At 43.3% G+C, this 21816-nt stretch overlaps 1 protein-coding gene across 1 annotated transcript; it reads right to left on the bottom strand.

The window, feature by feature from the left end:
• Positions 1-462: 462 nt before the first annotated feature.
• On the bottom strand, positions 463-14758 carry LOC125112809 (prostaglandin F synthase 1). The gene is made up of 9 exons (XM_047755230.1): positions 14581-14758; positions 12520-12687; positions 11398-11514; positions 9958-10035; positions 9424-9546; positions 5560-5669; positions 4495-4660; positions 2554-2636; positions 463-764 (listed from the first exon to the last, which is right to left on the bottom strand). The coding sequence occupies exons 1-9, from the start codon at positions 14662-14664 to the stop codon at positions 734-736; spliced, it is 960 nt and encodes a 319-aa protein (XP_047611186.1). The 5' UTR covers positions 14665-14758; the 3' UTR covers positions 463-733.
• Positions 14759-21816: the final 7058 nt, after the last annotated feature.

Below are 21816 nucleotides of genomic sequence, written 5' to 3'. Positions count from 1 at the left end.
ACGCGATTCCAATTTCTTCTTCAACGGCTGACCAGTTCTGTGGTCCTCATTAGAGCAAGGGCTCTGAAAGCTGTGTACATTCTACCTCCCATTCCCCTCTTCTCACCCTTCCTTGAACCCACTCTATTCAGGCTTTTGCCTTCACCCCACTATCAAAACGGTCCTTGACCTTGTGAAGGTTATTTGCAAATCCAATGGTCAATTTGCAGTCTTCTCCTCCTACCTCTTTATACCTGGATTATATAAACTGTCAATACTATGACATTGTATGTACAGACTGTCTCAGAATACATATAGATGTGCCTTGACTTCTAACAGGCAAAACAGTTCTCAGAGCTTTCTGAGATGCTCTTTGTGGGTAATAATCTTCAACTTTCTCTCGAGTAAAATTTTCCATTTCTTTAATAGATCAACCGGTTAATTTTTCATCAAGAAGGGAAAATGCATTAAAGCCAAGTTTTATTAAAGGGATTAATCATAGGTTAGCTTTATTTTCTATTCTTTGCCTTTTATTCTCTAAACTTTTTTGTCCTTTGTATGTATTCTTGTATTATCAGGAAAGACAAGCATACTTATCTGAAGCCTTTACTATGTCATACATTTTTTTTTAAAGGAAAGGCAAGCTTTCAGAAGTGCAGACACTTCTTTTAAACACCTCCATCAAGTACAGAAATCCTCTTCACAGCCCTGGAAGCATGATGTTCTGGTAGAATGCATGATGAGTAACTCGGGGTCAATATGGATAATCAGGGTGGCCAATGGCACTGGGAAAGAAGGAAGGATATGAATTGTATGAAGTCTGTTACATTGCCAAAATGAACATTACCCTGTGGATGCAGTCAGGATGGGCTAAAACTCTGAACTGACAAACACACCCCTCCTTTTGTCCGAATATGCATACATGCAGTCACCTGCTGCAGTGCAAACTGCACCCGCATGCTTAATTCCTGCAGGCATGTGCAACAGGAACTCCACAGCAGCAGGTCCTTTGACTCATACTACAATTTATAAGAGGGTGCAATAGCTGTGGCTAAAGCTGGAGGTCATTCCAGCCCCAACTGGAACTTTGGAGCCTAAAGGATGAGAGTGACCACGATTAAGGGAGTGCCTGCTTTTTCATGTATCTGTTCAAGGAAAACTACAGAGTGTCTCTGTGAAGGGACTTCTGGTCTACAGTGGAGAGATCATGTACACCTACAAAATGTGGGGACCGTTTTCTTCATTTATAACTTATGGTAACCCGTGTTATTCATGAATTCATATTAATGTTGTTTTCTTTTTTCTTCCATGTTCTTATTTTTCTTTCTAAATTTGTCCTTTTCCATTCAATCCATTAAAGAGTGCTGTTCTGAGCTGTTCCATATGCCAAGTGCTGGGCTGTTGGCATCAGCTCACAAAGGTAAGTCTAGGCTCTCACAGCCTAGTGAAGGAGAACATAACTTCATTAAGAAAGGAGAAGAAGCTCTCCCTTTTTTCCATTTATCATGTCTTTTCTCAGAATCATGATGCAGCTTTACAAACAAGAAGGAGAGTTGTAAGAGCTTTCAGTCAAAATTAACTCTTCATTTAGTACTAACTTGTGTTCCCTTCACTCTAAACTCCCTTCCAGACTTCTCTCAGTTTGGTTAGTGTTCTTTCTTTTCAGGAATGACATCGCCTGCAATAACTGGACATGGAATACAAGGTTTGGGAGGACGTCAGCGTCAAAGAGGCAGGATCTCCTGATGGACAAAGGGAACACAGGGGTATGTCTTGACTCGAGAAACCAGAGATCCGGAGAACCGTATCTGGGTGTGCCCTGCTGAGCACACGGCAGTCACTCCCTGGACAGTCGGTTATAATCTGGTTTGCTGAGATCACAAGTATAAGGAAATTATCCTTACCTTGTAAGAATGAAATAAGAGCATGAATAGATAAACTCAGCAGAAATGGATGGTGTCTCAGAAAAGAAATGCCCATTAAGGAGAAAAGACACCAGACTCACGAGGGGAGGGGGTGGAAGCAGGGCCACCCTGTGACTTCACAGCACCCGTGCTCATTGGCCTTCATGGACCCCTCCTCCATGAAAAACACAGATGCTGCATTTTACATTGAGTTAGGATGAAAATGAATGTAATCCAGGCTGGATCCATTATGATATAGTCACAAACAATATGACCTTTTTTTCTCCTGATTTTAAAAAGAACTAAAAGTGAAACGTTTTCATAGGTCCCGAAAGAACAGTGGACTGCAGGCTCTGCACCTTCTGTGTCTAATGGGACTGTTGACCCTGACAGGAAGGACACCAGACACAGAGATGAGGGTGTAAAGTAGTGACCTCACCGTGATGGGAACTTTGGTGAGTCCCTTGTGGTTGTCCTGGGCTTGCTCACAATCCTGTTGGGTCAGAGACTGAGCCCTGGAGGAAGCCTCTGGTCTGAGGGCTGCAGGAAGCCCCTGCTTTACGCCTACACTGCAGATCAGGACTGCCTTCCTGGTTAGGGAAGCCTAGCTCCTCTGCTGACTTACATGCTGTGGGAAACGACCATGGGAAACAATGGACAAGTCACTTACTATGAAAAATCACAGTATCTTGAATTTTGGTTGAGGCCATCAATTGTTTTCATATCTTCTGGAGGCAATTCAAAGTCAAAAACCTGGAAGGAAGGGAAGAATCATATTAAACCCTCCCCAAGGAGCTGCCCCCACCCCCGGACCTGGGGGACTTTCCAGGTGGATGGGGGCAGGAAGAGGGCGCAGGGCAGCCTTGCTTGTCCTCAGCGTCCAGGTGCATAAGCCTGGGAACTCCTCTGCTGAGATCTCTACCTCTCCTCTCCCACACTCTCTCCTTCTCTGCTCCAAGCCACAAAAGAAAGACTTACTGTGCATCAATCCCAAAGCTTTCTAAGGGAATTGCTTTAGAGAGAAAACAGGAATATCCTTTTTTTCCATGTAAGGGACAGTTGGACAATCTGGACTTAATACCTGCGTTTAACCAAACATTAGACAGATTTTTCCTACCCACCACCCCCTTCACGCCTTTGTGGAGAAAGTTATAAAACATGTTTAACATAGTAAAGAACACCTAAACAATTTAAATTCATATTATAATCATGGAATGGGAATCTCAGTTGTATAAAGAAACCAGTTTTCTCCAAAGTGACCTAGTATTTCCTGTAATATGAACCAAAGACTTAAACATGTATTCTTTTCTGGAAGTTGACAAAATGATACAAATTTTTATACAAAAGAACTGCTAGTCAAAAGCAGCCAAGACATCCTTAGTTTCAGGGATTTGCAGTTCATTGGACAATGAATTTGCCAGAAGTGCTGAGTCAGTTCCGAGTCTAGACATGAAAAGAATTTTTTTCCCACTCACTGCCTTGGGATCATACCACCTGCTGAGATGAAGACCAAGTGAGTTGCCACAGACCAGCCAATGACATATGAACAACTCTATGGAAAAGAGTGTAGGCTCCTCTGACAACAGTCTAATCCACCTGCTAAAGCAGAACTGCCTGCCGCTCGGAACTGCCAATACCTGAAATCCATCCAAGAACAGAGCAGCTTAGTGGAGTGCAGGCTAATTGTCAAACCACAGAATCATGAGCTACATTAAAGACCATTGGATTAAACCTGCATTATTAGGGAGCGTTTGCTGTACAGCCTTGCCTAACAGTATAATGACGGTCTGCATAACTGAGAAGCCAGACAGCCTAATAAAGGTGGCAAAGACTTGAACATGGACTTCACAAGGGCAGGAAGTCAAGGAGATTAAATGTATGAAAATGAAATGATGTTATTATTCAGGGAAATGCAAAAAAAAGAATTAGGAGGTTTAAGCTCACTCCTTTTATGTGTGTGCCCCCAAAACTCACATGTTGGAAACCTGGCCCCACTGTTATGGGAACAGAAAGTTGAGCCTTTGAGCAGCGATTAGGTCATGATGAGGTGCTCTCATGAATGAGACTGAACCAATACCACATTCAGAAAAAACTTGAGAGAGTTCTGTTGCCCCTTCTCCCATGTTAAGACACGGGGAGACGTCTGTGAGCTTGGAGACAGCCCTCACCTTGTCAGTCAGCCTGATGTCAGACTTCCAGCTTTTAGAAGTGTGAGGAATACCTCTCAGGTGTCTCTAAGCCACCCAATCTGTGGTGGGGGTTTTTTATAGCAGCCAAAACAGACTAACAAAATCACATAAACCAATTTCCTCATTTGAGAATGAAGAAAATGGGATGCCATTTGCCCAGGGTGACAGAATAAATGGCAAGTGTAATGCTGGAATTAAAAGCTCTATTTTCTGTCCAATCTTAATCCTATCCAGCCATGCTGCCTCTCCTGATGCCACAGTAGGAGGAGAAAACCATTAGGAGTATACACAAGGCATACGTGCATGGGAAATAACAGATAACTCATCTTGGACCAAAGACAATTCTGAGAGCTGCTGTGCAAAGAAGGACTCCCATGAAGGATAGTACTTAAGAGCCCTGTTCTCCCAGCCCCACTCGTCACCTGCAGGTTTTCTTTGATCCGCTTCTTATTGTAACTCTTGGCCAGGACCACAACTCCACGCTGCAGCTGGTAACGAAGGGCAATCAGGGCTGGGGTTTGCTTGTGCTTTTTGGCAATGGCACCAAGAACTGGGTCTTCCAAGAGAATTGGGTGGTTTAGGTTCATCCTGGAAGGAAATTCAGGAATGGTGAAGACCCAAAACTGAGTGTTCAGTTTGCTAGGAGGCTCCCCAAATAGAACAAGCAGGTCCACTCTAGACCAATGCTTCCCAAATTATCTCTCATGGACCAGCAGCCTCCATGTCATCTTGGACCTTGTTAGAAATGCTAACTCCATGGCTGAACTAAAGACAAAGTAAATCAGAAACACAGGTGTGGCCTCTCACAGTCTGTGTTGCCCAAGCTCCCCAGGCCATTTGGATGCAGCTTTGGTTGAGTCCAGTGCTTCCACAGTCATGGTTTTCTGTCTTTTCTCTTCTCCAGTCATAGCCCCAAAGTAAGGACAAGTGCATGAAAGGAGAAAGAGAAGGAAAAGACTGGGGATTTTTTTTTTTTAATTTTAACATTTTCTCAGGTATTTTCTCATGAAATCCTCAAATGAGAAGTATCTGTTTCATCATTACTTACAACATGCACTACTTTGATAGATATTTTTAAATGGTTCAAATTGTCATTTTTTTCAGTTGTGATAGACCTGGGAGTTACGTATTATTATCATGATTTTAGATCTAAGCTAATGAGGCTGGGAGAGTCTCTTTTTAGAAATGTGTTTATTAGTTAATAAATAAGTAAACCATGACTTATGCTTACGTCTTTGTTCTCAACTAGGGGACGATGTGTAGATTTTAATGCAGACACTTGCATTAAAATTTATATACCTGAAGACATATACGATGTAAAAAATTGGCTGGATGATGGGAAGACCAAAGAGAAGGATTCTTTCCACCCACCTCCCCCAAACCACTTGAGAGTTATCTCCAGAGTACTGAATACAGTATGATAGAAAGTATCTCATAAAAATTGAGTTTAAGCTAAGCTCCCCGTTGTCTTCGTTCAAGTTTATTACCATCCTTTTACTCTTTGGGATCCCAGAGCAGAGTAGGCAACTAGAATGATATCTTTTGACTTGCAGAAATCCAACAGCTTTCTCTGGTTGAGGTAAGGATGACATTCCACCTGTAGAATGCCAACACAGAAAAGTGTCAGATCATATCAAAAGACCATATTAATATGATGAAGAAAGGCTAAAAGTTTTAAAAATATGTAGGTTGGAGTTCCCGTCGTGGTTCAGTGGTAATGAACTTGACTAGTATCCATGAGGACATGGGTTCAAATCCTGGCCCTGATCAGTGGGTTAAGGATGTGGCATTGCCATGAGCTGTGGTGTAGGTCGCAGATGTGGCTGGTATCTGGTATTGCTGTGGTTATAGCATCGTAGGCTGGTAGCTGCAGCTCCAATTTGATACCTAGCCTGGGAATCTCCATATGCCGTGGGTGCAGCAAAGGACTCTCACTATATATATATATATATATATATATATATATATATAAAGAAAAAACTGTATCACATCAAATATCACAACTGCCAACATCAACATGAGCAATCATTTCTTTTAAAATATAAATTTTATATCTCTGTCCCCTGAAAGGTAAAAATTCATGACGTTCCTGAGAACAAGCATCTCTCAGGACCACATCCTGGTCACTCAATACTGCTGAACACGACCAGGGGACTGGCCCAATTCCAGATCTGGAACAGGAAAGCAACCGAGAGACTTGGGCATCAAACTGTCCCAGAAAGCAAGAAATTTCACCAAGAATCATGAAGGGATGTTTACAGGACAAAAGAACCAGCTGGATGGGGATCCCACTGGTGACATTCGGGTAGATTTGAGCATCGAAGGGAACAGTGAGTAAAGGCAAATGCAATATACAGAGTAAATAAAGATCTTCAAGTCTCTAGCGAAGAGAGAGAGAAAGAACAAACATATCTGCCTCCGCTGGTGGTGGTGATTACAACAAATCCTTTCTTGGAAACTGATGATTAAAGGGAAGGAGTTTAGATTTTATCCTCTTATAGGAATAATTGTATTTTATCCTGACTTAACCAGGGAATTTTATTTTTACATTAAAGTATCAGGTAAGAAGATTTAAGAGTGTTTAAAATTGAGAATCAGAGTTCCTGTTGTGGTTCAGTGGTTAACAAACCTGACTAGTAACCATGAGGTTACAGGTTCAATCCCTGACCTCACTCAGTGGGTTAAGGACCCGCCATTGCCATGAGCTGTGGTGTAGGTCGCAGACGTGGCTCGGATCCCGCATTGCTGTGGCTGTGGTGCAGGCCAGCAGCTACAACTCTGATTCGACCCCTAGCCTGGGACCCTCCATATGCCATGGGTGTGGCCCTAAAAAGACAAAAGATAAAAAAATAAAATTGAAAATCAATGAAAAGCTTCCCAATGAAATAAGTAATTCAGGTAAAAATCATTGATGGATTGTCAACCATTATGTGAAAACTTGGGGAGAATCTGACCTCCCCTGACCACAGTAACCACCCAACAGATAACTAATTTCAACAGGGAAAACACACATTTCCAAAAGAAAAATCTGGCCACCACCAGTTGATCCAGAGGAACGAAAGTAACATCACGCATCACAGGACAGCTTGTCATTACGTGCTTCCCACTGGAGTGTCATTTGGGGGGTGAAGCCTGGAAAGGGTATTTTCTTGTCAGAACGTTTAACCTTAACGTGGAAGGACTCTAGCTCTAACTACTAATTCACATCACCTGGGACGGAGAAACAAGTTAATTAACATCACACAGTGACAATCGGATAAAGCCAGTGTATTGGTAATAAACTTGTCTGGATATCAGGGGAAAATAACGGTTCAGCAAACATTCTATGGTAAAAGAGCTTGAGAGGAGTTTCCCCCTGTGGCTTAAGGGGTTGTGAACCCAACTAGTATCCATGAGGACACAGGTTCAATCCCTGGCCTTGCTCGGTGGGTTAAGGATCCTGCGTTGCTATGACCTGTGGATCATAGGTCACAGATGTGGCTCAGATCTAATGTTGCTGTGGCTGTGGTGTAGGCTGGCAGCTGCAGTTCCAGTTCGACCCCTACCCTGGGAACCTCCACATGCCATGGGAATTCCTGCAGTGTATGGGGTTCTAAAAAAAGGAAGAAAAGAGCTTGAGAAACCTGGCTCACCATGACATATGAATACAATTAGATCCAGGTCAGCAAAATAATACAAATATACAACACACACACATTCATTACACATATAAACATAATACACAAATATACATGTAACACATATATATGCATACATGTATGTATATAGCAACATGGCAAAGTGTGAAAAATTTTACACATAAGAGGTAAAATGTAAGTGTTCTCTGTTCATTCTTAAAAGTTCTAGTATCTGATATTTTTCACAATAAAAATGTTGTGCCAAAAGTAATGCAGAATCATGTTAATTTCTTAACTTTTATAATTGAAAATATTACACAGATTATATATTATACATATGATATATTATTTATATTATACATACTATATATAATATTATATATATTTCATATATATATATTTTTTTTATGGCTGCATCCCCAGCATGTAGAAGTTCCCAGGCTAGGGACTGAATGCAAGCCACAGCTATTACCTAAAAAGCAGCTGCAGCAATGCTGGACCCTTTAATCCACTGTGCCGGGCCAGGGATCAAACTTGCACCACTGCACAGACCTGAGCTGCTGCAGTCAGATTTTTAACCCAGTGCACCACGGCAAGAACACCTAAACTAAACTTTCTATAAAAGATTCTTTCTCCATGGCTCCAAGTTGTACCCTGAAGACACTATGTCATGTGAAGTAAGACCTTCCCAAAAGGACAAATATTACATAGCATCCATTATAGGACATATATAAATTGGTCAGACTCATAGACCCAAACACCAGAGTGGTGCTTGCCAGGGGCAGGAAGGAGGGCAAATCAGGAGTTGCTAGTCATGAGTGTAAAGTCTCAATTATACAACGTGAATAAATTCGAGAGATTAGCTCTGCATCACCATACCTATAGTGTGGACTTAGACTGGATGGGATACTGAAATTTTTGTTTAAGTAGATAGATCTCATGTTAAGGGGTCTCACCACAATAAAGTAAAAATAGAACAGAAATGTAAGAGCCCAGAAACAGGCACAGAAAATGTATTTAAACAATTAATAATATGCTGGAAATCGACGAGAGAACCAGACTAAGTCTGAATAAATCACAGGGTCTGCTCTACCTTTCGGTAAATGTTCCTGAACTACTGCTGTTATGCTCCTGACACATGTACTGTTAGCATCACTAGGAGCTTTTAACTTCATCCCACAAGTGAACACCATTCACAGTTTCTAGCAAATTTTTCTGTACTAGGCTTCCTATTGAAGACTCCCAAAAACAGAGATGCCAAGACTGAGGATTCAGGCATCCAAACCCACACAATCCCTTAACACCTGTATCAGCTAATTTTTCTCTCTCTTTACTTCCCCCTCCATGTTTTCATAACCTTCCTTCCTGTACACAGTTTTCCCAAATCTCTTTCACCATCTAATTTCTGGCCATCCTTTACAGCTCAGGGAAATGCCTCCTCAGCTCTAAGTGCTGGGGAGCTATTCAAACCCTCCTGCAGCCCCTTGACCTGCCCTAAATTCCCACACACAGTTCAGCACCTGGAAGCCTCCCCAGCTTTTCCACCAAGACTTTATCCAGCAGAGATCCCAGCGTGGGTTCTGCTCACACCCTTCTAGACTGAGACTCTGCTCCCCAGAATCCCACGTCCCACAAAGGTGGGATGAAGGGGTGGGGAGGACAAACAGACGTCTGGCTGTAGTACGAGAAGAAGGTCATGCAGAACAGGGAGGGGAGGAGACTGAGATTGCTCACCTGGTTGCAGACGGGCTTGTACTTGAGCCCTGGCTTGTTCAGGATCTTCTCCAGCTGTTGGTGGTTAAAGTTGGACACGCCGATGGACTTGGTCAGTCCTGCGTCCTTACACTTCTCCAAGGCCTGGGGAGGAAGGTGTGCTGATCAATCATTTGTAATGGGCTATAGACCAAAAATAAACGCAGGGAGAAATAGGGGTCACCTGTTGAGAAGTAGCATTGATTATCAAAAAGAAAAAAATAACAACCCGAACAGGAGAAGGAGGTCATGACAAGAGAACGAGAATTAATGTCTTCTTGGAAAAGCCCACGACAGGATTCAGCACATGGAAGGAAAGAGATGCGTATCTTCATTGTCCCAAGTTCTTCTCCTCTGCTCTTCTCTAGAAACATGTCAGCAATCATTTCCTCCACACCACTGTGAAGTTCACGACTTGCCGAATCCAACAGTCCATAGCCCATTGTCAAATGTGGAAGAAGTGAAGGATTTCCCCCTCTCCTGGCTCCCCCCGGACTCTCTCCTCCATGGACTCACCTCCCACGTGTGACAGAGATCCACTGTGTCAAATAGTACTTTTCCGTTTTCATCTTTTGGCAAAAGTTCCTCCCCGGGCTGAAAGAGAAGCAGTCATTTTAGAGATGTCACGAAGTAATTTCCACATGCACAGCCAGGCTGCTAGGCACCTCTTAAGCCAGAACACTAAAACTCCATGAGTCGGTGCAACAATATTCTAGATGGAGTTCCCTGGTGGCCTAGCAGTTAAGGACACATCATTGTCTCTGTAGTGGCTTGGGGCTCTGCTGTGGCACAGGTTGGGTCCCTGGCCTAGGAATCTCTGCATGCCACAGTGGTGGCCAGAAAAAAATACATATTCTGGAAACTAATATTTTCAGAGTGATTTGCATATGGAGTTGTAAGAAATGTCCTCAGGAGGCAGGTTTCCATGAATATCTTACACTTTATGCCTTAATAAGTGCCACTTTCCTATATCCTGTGGCAACTATCAGTGGTGTAGGTGAATTTTTTGTGCCCTGCATACATCCTTCTTGCAAGATGCCTCTACTGTGCTAGGAATGACAGCAACTTAGGCCTCCCTGCTGACATAAAAAGTGCAAACTTGATCTAGCTCAAGTTCATGTTCCCTCTGAACATCCAATAGCCCAAGGGCAAGCATATGACCCAGCAAGGTTCCTTCGGGTTAATGTGAAATGTGGGTGAGCCCGACATGCTCTCGATTGTTCATGACCACCATCCTTGAGCTGCCCAAGGCCATGTTTGCCACCAAAGGAAAATGTGGAGAGAGAAATAAAGCAAGCCAAGAGTAATGCCATGATAAGGGGTAGAAAAAAGGGTGACATTTCTGAAGAAGTCTTAATCCCTAAATCTGTCCATGCTGGGACTCCTATTTACATCATCCAAAGAGCTATTGGCATAGGAGAACCTGAGTAGATTTCTGTGACCTGAAATCACGAGTTCTACATAACACCGCTGTTAATGCCCAAGTGTAGCCTACAAAACTCATTGTGAAGCCAGCCAACAGGGTGGGCCGTGTGCCCCAAGTCCCTGTAAAGGCTGCTAGGCTTAGCCCACCCAGAGAGGGCACCACCAACTGTGATGAACACGCCAGGTCCATGTCCGTTTCACTGCTCAGCACGGCTGCACCAAAGTCTGTGCTTGTGAAACACCGAGAGTTTCAGGCGTCATACACGTGCTGAACATGCCTACTTTTATTGCCTTAAATCTTTGAGGCGGGGGTGTGAGACTGTTGAATCCTTTTCTTTTGAGGTCATGGAAAGGAATTAAGGATTCAGAAAACCTCAGTTAAAAGAGAATCAGAAATTTTTATATTGGGATTGTATTCTATAAAATCATCTCCACATCTCACTAAGAAAAATCCTATTTCAAAGATCCGCACGAGCTGATAGACTTTCTGACACGAGAAATAAGACAGATGTGGTCACACGGATTGCCAACCTTCAGAGCCACTGGAAAATGAATGATGTAGAGATCCACATAGTCCAGTTGGAGATTCTTCAGGGACTTTTCCAAGGCTGGTCGGACCAACTCTGGTCGAAGGAAAGTGGCCCAAAGCTGCAGAGGTTGAGACGGGAAGCTCTGTGAAGTTAATACTGCAGGGAAATCTGTCTGTCTTGTCTCACTTAGTAATGAGACACGTGTACTGGCTAGAAATGGATGACCATGGAGAGAAAATACTCCTTTTCCTCCTGTTTGGATCGAACCTACCCGTGTGAACTTTATTCTTTGATTGAATTCGTCATGGGTACCTCATTCACAATGGAAGCACACGACCCCAGAGATAAAAAGTGCTACCGGATAACTCCCAAGCCGATCATCTGCATCATGTAGGACAGGGTTTAAAAGCAGCTCACAAACGCACTCTACTTCTGTCTAAGAGTCAGCGCCCTCAGGATTCATTAGCATTTTGCATAACAGTAGGAAACTTGCTTTGAACCTATTAATACCCGCAGGGCATAATTCAAGACGTTTTGTCTAGATCTTGTATAACACACAAAGTGCCTCACATAGTGTGCCCTCTCTTTCTGATGCAGGTGATAAATGAGATTCAGAAGGTGAAGAAATTTTAGAAAGTTACACAGTTGAAAAGGAAATCTATCAGCTGATCCTAGTTCTGTTGGATTCATTCACCCATGCGAAGTCAGATTGTTCTGCTCTGGGCTCAGAGAAGTAAAGTGACTGGATTTAAAAATAAAATTTGAATGCAGCCAAAAAGAAAAAGTCATCATCACTCTTGTTTTGTGGGACAGGAGAACACTAAATGTAGTATATAGTCATTTATGATGGAACATGATGGAGGATAATGTGAACAAAAGAATAGATGTACAGCTGGGTCACTCTGCTCTACAGCAGAAATTGACAGAACATTGTACATCAGGTGTAACTTAAAAAATTAAACATAAAAATAAATAAATAGAATGTTAGTTTTAAAAATAAATAATTTAGTATATAAATATGTGTGAAAATCAATAAGCACAGTTCACCAAACAACTATCGATCTTATTATATAGGTATCACTGCTCACAATCTCATTTCACACACCTAGAACACACACCCCACCTTTGACGTGTAGAATATGTCTTCTCTCTTCACAGTGCCATCTGCAATCTTGCTTCGAATGGCCTGTCCAACCTGCTCTTCATTTTGGTATAAATAAGCACCATCGATATGACGGAACCCAACTTCTATGGCATATTTGGTGGCCTCCAGAGCTTCACTCTTAGGAACCTACATAAACCACAAAGGTAGTAGTTGGATATCCACATGATTAAGAGGTTGCTAAGGCACAACTTTGATCTTTCTCATTCAGATGGTCTTCATGCCTTAGGTGAGTTCTGCACATGTGATGATGAATCCATCGTGGTCTCCCAGAACTTTCCCGGAAAGTAATTACAGCTGGACATCCAGGAATCCTGTGCATCTCAGGCAATCACTGGCCGATTGCTGACCTCAGAGTTCCCCAAGATCACCTCTAGGTTCAGTGATTTTCTGGAAGAACTCACGGGACTCACATGAAAGTTGTAGTCATGGATACAATTTATATTGTGAGATGTCTGAGCAAAATCAATCAAGGGATAAGGAGCATCCAGAAACAAGGAAAAGGCTTCTGAGGGTCCTCTCTCTACCCACCTCATCACACAGACCACACCACAGGAAACTGTATCTATTCAAGGTATAATGTGATGTTCTCTCCTATTTCTCCCCCGAGCAATGACTACCCCCACCAACGTAATCAATATACCCATCACCCCACGCAGCTAACGATGGAGGGGGGGTGGGAACACTTCAGATCTAATTTCTTAGCAAATCTCAAGCCATAACCCATTATTACTAACTGGAGTCACCATACTGAACGTTAGGTCTCAAGAATGTATTTGTCTTATAACTGACACTGACTAATATCTTGCCATTTTGCCCAACTTTGTCCCCAGATTCCAATCACCACATCTCGACTCTCTGCTTCTATGAGTCTGATTTCTTTTTAGGTTCCACCTGCAAAGAGATTATGCAGTATTTGTCTTTCTCTGTCAGGCTTACTTCACTCAGCTTAATGTTCTCCAGGTTCCTCTGCGTTGTAGCAAATGGCAGGATTAAGTTATTTTTTAAGGCTGAATAATATTCCATGTATTTTTATATAATTCAGAATCTTTTCTTTTTCAAGGAAGGAGATACTTTGTCTAACTGCTCCGTTAGGTCAACTCATGGTTTCCCTTAAAAGTACAGGCATTTGGACACCTACCAAGGAAGGAATACCCGTGAGCTTCAGTGATATTCTGGACCTTTCCATCCCTTCAATCTACTCTGCTCTACAAAGTAAACAAGCCCTGTCTTCTCTCTCTAAAATGTCTCTGAATATTTCCTGTTCTATATATGAGAAAAGGGAGACTCGGAGTTTAAGGACCAGTCCCTTGTCATAAATACTCTAAAGACAAGATGGACAGCAAAATTTCTTCCAGTGTAGCAACTTGTCCACTAGCTCCTCATATGTCCAACCACTGAAGACTATACTTCAATAAAAACACATTTCAAAAACCAGGCATGGAAATCTTTCCCCACAAGATTCTAGCTTACGTCCTCAAATAATATTATATTTTCCATTAGATTAAGTTTCCAAGCAGAAACACATAAAAGGCAAAACACAGTTGGAGCGTTTCTGGCCTGGCACTCAGCAGACACCCCACAGTAGAAAAGCAATTCTCTCCCATTCTTTTTCATTCGCCTCATCTCCAGGATCTTTTATTTCAAGTATTTCTCTGAGTATGCCTTTTTGGGAGGAGGAAAGAATTGAATTGATGATATATGGAGAAAAACCACTCCAATTGCTGTCACCTTCAGAGCAAAGCACCCGGCATTGCTCTTGGTAACTGAGTTTCATTTCCGCCAAAATGGAAAAGTGATCGAAACAGGAGGGAGCCCAGAATAACCCGCAGGTGACTATGTGATCAGACCCCTATGCAGAGTGAAAACTGAGTACTTTCCCCCGTCATGGAATGGTTCAGCCTGGCTGCGAGAAACAAGGGCACCTCCCAGGGACAAGTGCACTTCACACAGGAATTCCATGAATTGACAACCAAGTCGCTTCACTCATGTTACAACCCCAAGACCACACACGAATGTTACCTCTTCAGGTGCATAGGTACCAAATCCCAGTACAGGAATGAAGTGACTGTCATTAAGCCGAAGACGCTGGCTTTTGGGATCCATCACCTGTTGCTCCTATGAGGGAGCAGACACTGACTTTTCCCTCTGGCTCCACAGCTTATAAAGAGCAAGCAGGGAACACCCCAACTGCACCATCCAATGTGAGCAGATCTGCTGTAGGAGGAGCAAGGTCAAAGCAGGACCCATGGAGTAAGAAGAAAATCGAAGCCAATTAACTTGTCTTTTTATCAGAAAATCTTGAAGTATTACATAATGATGCGATTCACTGAACAATTATTGACCATAGGTTAGACTAGAAACCTCCACACACCAACCCTTTGTTTTTTTTCTGATTATGAAACCCTATCTTGATCAAATATCCATTGAAACAATCAACCATCTTACACTACTTAACACAAATTACACAATTTAAACAAGTCATTTAATAAGCATTTTTCAAAATGTTAATCCTTAATAAAGAAAACTTCAAATGAAGATAAAATTCCCTTTCTTTTTTCCTGTTTAGGGCAGCTTCTAAGGCATATGGAAGTTCCCAGGCTAAGGGTTGAATCAGAGCGGTAGCTGCTAGCCTGCACCAAAGCCACAGCAACACCAGATCCGAACTGCATCTGCAACCTACGTAGCAGCTCTCAGCAACATTGGATCCTTAGCCCACTAAGCAAGGACAGGGATCCAAGTAGCATCCTCGTGGATACTAGGCAGGTTCTTAAACTGCTAAGTCACAACAGGAACTCCATAAGGTTGCCCTTTTACCCTTCCCACTAGCAAAATTATCTTCCTTAATGACACAACAGGGGTGAAATCTGAAAAGCATATCCAAACCAGATATTCTGGCAAGGTGCTTGTTGAAGATTAATTATTAATAGTTTTTGGACAGCATTTGCAGTCTGTAAACAATTTTACAGTGTTTATCCACTTGACCTACATATATAACTCTTAGAAAATGATTATAAAATAAATGATAAACATTTTATGTAATTTATCAGCTTGCTCAATATTATTCATAAAATAAAAACTGGTAACTAGTTAAAACATCATAAATTTTGAGACAAGCTAGGGAAATGATGATGTATTGAATGTTGTGAAGACAAATTTTAACATGTAGAATGATGTCAGCAAAATGATGAGCTAGGAAAGGCTGAACTCTCTCTTAGAAATATGACAAAACAGGAGTTCCCATTGTGGCGCAGTGGTTAACGAATCCGACTAGGAACCATGAGGTTGCGGGTTCGGTCCCTGCCCTTGCTCAGTGGGTTGACGATCTGGCGTTGCCGTGAGCTGTGGTGTAGGTTGCAGACGCGGCTCGGATCCTGTGTTGCTGTGGCTGTGGTGTAGGCCAATGGCTACAGGTCCGATTCGACCCCTAGCCTGGGAGCCTCCATGTGCCACAGGAGCGGCCCAAAGAAATAGCAAAAAGATTAAAAAAAAAAAAAAGAAAGAAAGAAAAAGAAATATGGCAAAACAACCAGAAACTAGATTTAAAAAAAAAAAAAAAAAAACTCTTAGCATTTTGGAAAACAGTCAAACAAAAATCTACAGCAACAAAGTGAACACCCAATCAGGAAAACGTCCAGAACAGAGTGGAGGACATGTCACGGTGTTTTTACTCACCCTTACCTGTGCCCTGACTACAGTGTAGTCTCGCCCTGGAAAGGACAGCAGCTCGCTCCCAGCTACTTCCCTCAAGCCCGAAGGATCGCAGAAAACCTTGTTTGCAGTGTTACAGCCTCTCTGGGGACTGCCTGCCCTCGTGTCTGTGTCTCCTAACCCAAAGCTTAAACTAAAGGGCAGCTGGAGTGGCTCAATACAGCTGCAGGCAGACTCTATATGGACAGATGCCAGGGACAGGGGATTAAGGGCAGAGATCTAGAGTAGATTAACAAAACCCTGAGTAGGATGTGTCCAGTGAGGACATCAAGGCATTCAAAAAGAAGACATGTGATCATGGGCATTAAAGAGCCACCCAAAAAGGGGGTGGGAGGGAGTTGCCATTGTGCCACAGCAGAAATGAATGCAACTCATATCCATGAGGACGAGGGTTTGATCCCTGGCCTCGTGCAGTGGGAGGGTGTTGCCTTGAGCTGTGCTGTAGGTGCAGACACAGCTCGGATCCTGCATTGCTATAACTGCAGGCTGGCAGCTCTAGCTCCAGTTCAACCCCTAGCCTGGGAACTTCCATACGCCATGGGTACGACCCTAAAACACACACACACACACACACACACACACACACACACACACACAATTTAAACAAATAAATAAAAAGCCGCACGCAGGCCAGGCAAGATGCAATCTCTGAAAGCATAAATGAGGTAGTCCTTTAGCGTTTGTGTAGCCCTATCCCAAGCCTGGGAGCTTGCCAAGATAACTGCAGGACTGGCACGTCCTGGAAAAAATCCGTAGTCTGGGCACTTGCTCATGATTTCAAGTGCTCAATTTTACTTTTTTTTTTTTTGGTCTTTTTGCTATTTCTTTTGGGCCGCTTTTGCGGCATATGGAGGTTCCCAGGCTAGGGGTCTAATCGGAGCTGTAGCCACTGGCCTAAGCCAGAGCCACAGCAACGTGGGATCCGAGCCACGTCTGCAACCTACACCACAGCTCACGGCAACGCCGGATCGTTAACCCACTGAGCAAGGGCAGGGACTGAACCCGCAACCTCATGGTTTCCAGTCGGATTCGTTAACCACTTCGCCACGACGGGAACTCCCCTCAAGTGCTCAATTTTAAACATACCCACAGGAAGAGGAAGGACGAAAGGACGAAAAGAAAGGAAAGGACGAAAGAAAGGACGAAAGGACAAAAGAAAGAAAAGGAAGGAAGAAAGAGAGGGAGGGAGGAAGGAAGGAAGGAAGGAAGAGAGAGAGAGAGAGAGAGAGAGAAAGAAAAAAAGAAAGAAAGAAAGAAAGAAAGAAAGAAAGAAAGAAAGAAAGAAAGAAAGAAAGAAAGAAAGAAAGAAAGAAAGAAAGAAAGAAAGAAAGACAGAAGAAAGAGAGAGAGAGAGAGAGAAAGAAAGGAAACATGGTTCAGGAAAGGAAGAAAAGTAATTGGCAGAAACTCCTCCTGAATATTCACACTTACCCTCAGTACACCGCGAGTTTTAAAACAGCTCACTTAGATCAAGATGGCAGAGTAAGAGGATGCTGAACTCACCTCCTCCCTCCAGCACTTCAAAGTTGCATCTACGTATGGAGTGATGACCACTGAGAAGACAGTGCAAACTGGCTAAGGTTCCTAACAGCCAAGATTGTAGCTAAATGGCTGCACAGAGTTGGGTGGGAAGGGAAGAGAAGGCGATAGATAGGCCCTGCCCCCCAGGAAGATCAGGTCCTGCACAGAAGAGGAGGGATGGCTGGGGCTCGGAGATCTCCCCGGACACTGAGCAGTTCAAACCACACACTGGGCACCCCAGCCTGGGCCCCAACACTGGGAAGTCGAGTCCCGTGGTGGTCTGGAAACTAGTGGCACTAAGAAGAGGGCTGTCAGAAACCTAGACGCTGCTCTTGAGAAGTAAGTGCATGCTTGCTCACGTCTAGGAGGAAGGCAGAGGAAGCCGACTGAAACAGCCCAGGACGGCCGGTCAGTCTCCTGTGACAGCCCCAGTGTGCACCACAGCCCAGGAAAAATGCCCAAAAGTGAGACAGGAGGACATTTTGAACTATAAATAAGCATTCTCTTCTGCCACAAGTAACTAAGGGCTTTAACGTCTCCCCACTCATTCGCTAAAAGATGCCTGTCAATGTATATAGAATACCAAATATTTGCTCATCAAAGGTACATTGACATGGTTCTTTAAAATCATAAAAATAATGAAATTGTCTCTGGGAAGTGGCATTTTTTGCTTTGTGAATTCTCCCTGGTGGGAGTGGGGTGACACTGTGTTCTGCCTAAACAAGACTAGACTGCACTTGAGCTTGGCAGAGGTTTATGGTGGGGGAAGTGCTGACCAGTGGTCAGGATGGCTTTGCTTTGGAAGGAGGAGGAGAAGATGGAGGAGAAGGTAGGGCTGCCTGGGGGGCGGGATGAGAAAGGGAGTAGGGCATACAGAGGAAAGGAGGCACTGTTGTTGCCCTGGGAGGAGGGTTGAGGCAAAGAACAGACATTTGTAAGTGGTTTTAATTATGGTGTTTGATGAAATTTGTAGATTTTTAAGTAAAATCCACTTCCCTTGCTCTAGTTGCATGGAGACAGTTCTGTTAAAAGAATGAAATGGCTCCCAAATGTGGCTTCAACAAGAGTGAAGGAGAAATGATTTTTTTTGCATCATTTTTAACTTAGTATTACTCAAACTATCACCAGACCCCATTACAGCCCATTAGAGTAATGATTTCAAGCCTGACTCTCAAGGTTATCAGGTTCTGAAACTCCTGGTAGGTGGAAGTGCAAGAGAAGCTGGAAAGGGAAAAGGGCTAACACTGATAGCTGTTTCAGTTCCACAGGTGAGCAATAAAAACAACCCAGTCAAGAAAACTTATCTCGATATTGGCTTAACCCCAACAGAAAGGTGTGACCTCCACAACATGAATGGTAGAGCTAAGGCAAGCCCTACCTTGCCAAGGAGTGGTCCATGGGAGGTCCAGGTCTTCCTCTTCTTCTGTGTATCTGCATCATCCTTGGGATGGGTGGACACAGCACAGCAATCACACGTCACACTGCTACATGATGGATCAGTCCAAAGAGAGGGGCCACCTGCTTTACGAAGTGACGGAAAGTGAAAGGGAGGGAAATTAGAAGCGAAGAAAATGCCCTCAGAACCAACCCCACTCACCCCAGCACAGTTCCTCCAAGGGTCACTGGCCAGGACTGGACACAGTCCACTTCCCAAGGCAATTACATGACAAGAGAAATGGAGTTCACATGAAGAATCTAAACAGATCATTGGGAGAAAAATAGGTGTCGGGAAGGCAAACACCTTGACACCGAAGCCATAGTGAGACCATCATGGTCTTTAGATGAGAGGTTCGCAACCTCAGACACACTTAAAACCGCTTCATGAGCTTTGAAAACACGGTGCTAACAATGCTTTACAACAAAGCACATGACTCTGAGTCTCTGGTGGTGTGGGGTCTAGCTTTAGATCAAAGGATCCACCGCATAGAAGCAGAGCAATTGTCTTGGTGGCAGAGACATTTGTCCTGCTTGAGGGCACAAGAGCAGACTAAAAAGTGCAAGAGCCAGGAGGCCTCACCACCAGCAAATCCGTTTGAAGGAATAATGTGGAGAGAATGAGTGGAGTCTGATAAACGTCAACTCGGTTTATGACTTAACCTAATCTGAATATGGAAACTCCTGTGGGAACTGAAATCATGTAGACCGGAGAGAGTCACTGACTACTACTTGTTGATGCATCAAGAACTCGACGGACTGAGGTTTAGCAGAAACCACAGCATAAGAGAATTGATCACTGTAGAATATTTTAAAGTTTAGATTTCATAGATGAGGCAGTTATAAGTGGTAAACTTCAAATCGGTACCTAATGTGGTCTAGCCACAAGGAGAAACTCTCTGGAGTTCAGAACCTCAAAAACTGAGAAGCTTGAGTTGTGTCCATGAACATGCTACTGTCCACATGTCCTGGGTAGGAATTATAAACTAAGAGCCGAAGGGGAGTGTACCAGAAAGTGGTTAGCATAATAAAGTCAATGATATCAGTCTTAAAGAAGAATTTTTTTTTTTAGTGTGGGTTTCACTTGTTATCTGAGATGAAAGTCTAATGATTCAGGACTTAGCCCCTGGTGACACAGTTATTCCCTTCTGAAAGATTAGGGGACTAAGGCTTAGTTGCCCCAGTTAACCACAAAGATATGTAGCTGCCTGAATAATGGTCCAAAATGTCTCCATGTCCTCATCTCTGAAATATATGTCACTCTTCGTGGTCAGAGGGACTTTGTAGAGGTGATTAAGATCAAGAGATGGAGGATTTTCCTGGATTATCTGGATAGGGCTGATGTAATCACAAAGTCCTTATAGGTGGGACCTGGGAAGGTTACAGTCAAAGAGGAGGGAAGAAGACAGGACCATTATATGAGAGATTTGGAAGATGCTATGCCATTGGCTTTGAGGATGGCAGAAGAGTCCCAAGATGAAAATGAAAGGGCAATGACCTGGATTTCCCCCAGGACCTCAAGAAGGCATGCAGGCTTGCTTGCACTTTGATTTTAGCCCATTGAACATGACTTTGAACTTCCGATTTCTAGGAGTGTAAGGTGATAAATCTGCGTCGTTTCAAGCCACCAAGTTTGTGGTAATTTGTTGTAGCAGCAGCAGGAAACTAATACGGACCTGGACGCGGTTCCAGCCATTCCCCCTCCCGCCTCCTACATCACAGATTTTCCTCCCTCTGCTAGACTGTTCCTCAGAGCACAGAAGCGTGCTCTTACTTCCCCCATCGTAGAACAGCTTCACGCGATTCCAATTTCTTCTTCAACGGCTGACCAGTTCTGTGGTCCTCATTAGAGCAAGGGCTCTGAAAGCTGTGTACATTCTACCTCCCATTCCCCTCTTCTCACCCTTCCTTGAACCCACTCTATTCAGGCTTTTGCCTTCACCCCACTATCAAAACGGTCCTTGACCTTGTGAAGGTTATTTGCAAATCCAGTGGTCAATTTGCAGTCTTCCGTTACTTGTCCGATTGGACGTACTGGACTCTTTGCCTCTTGAAGACGTTCTTTGACTTCCTTTTGAAGACAGAGCAAACCCACCGTCGCTCATACCTCGCTAGCTTCTCATTCTCAGCCTCCTTTGCTGGATCCTCCACTTTCTATATTCACCAACTTTGTAATGATGGCATTGACTTCCTTGCCTACACTCATTCACTCATACAATACTGTATGGAATTATTTGCTTTTTGCCTTTAAGTGTCAACAATATTCTGACAAACCCCAAATGTACATATTTGACCTGGGTAACTTCTCCAACATACATGCCTACAACTGACTCATAATCTTCCCCCAGTGTTTTGCTCTGCCACATATTATAGCCATCTAACAAAACGGCATCTCTTTTCTCCTGTTCCTTAGCCAAAACTTTCTAGAGTCAACCCTGATTCCCCTTTCCTTTCACCATACATCAACAGTGACAGAAAGCTTAGCTGACTCCACCCTTAAAATGTATCCATATTCCAAAAACTTCTGACCACTTTTACTGCTCATGCTGTGGTTCAAGCCAACATCATCTCTTACCTGGGTTTTTGTTTAGG

The sequence above is a fragment of the Phacochoerus africanus genome, chromosome 12 (genome assembly GCF_016906955.1).
Source record: "Phacochoerus africanus isolate WHEZ1 chromosome 12, ROS_Pafr_v1, whole genome shotgun sequence".
Classification (NCBI taxonomy): domain Eukaryota; kingdom Metazoa; phylum Chordata; class Mammalia; order Artiodactyla; family Suidae; genus Phacochoerus; species Phacochoerus africanus.
This window is presented reverse-complemented; position numbering and strand designations above follow the sequence as displayed.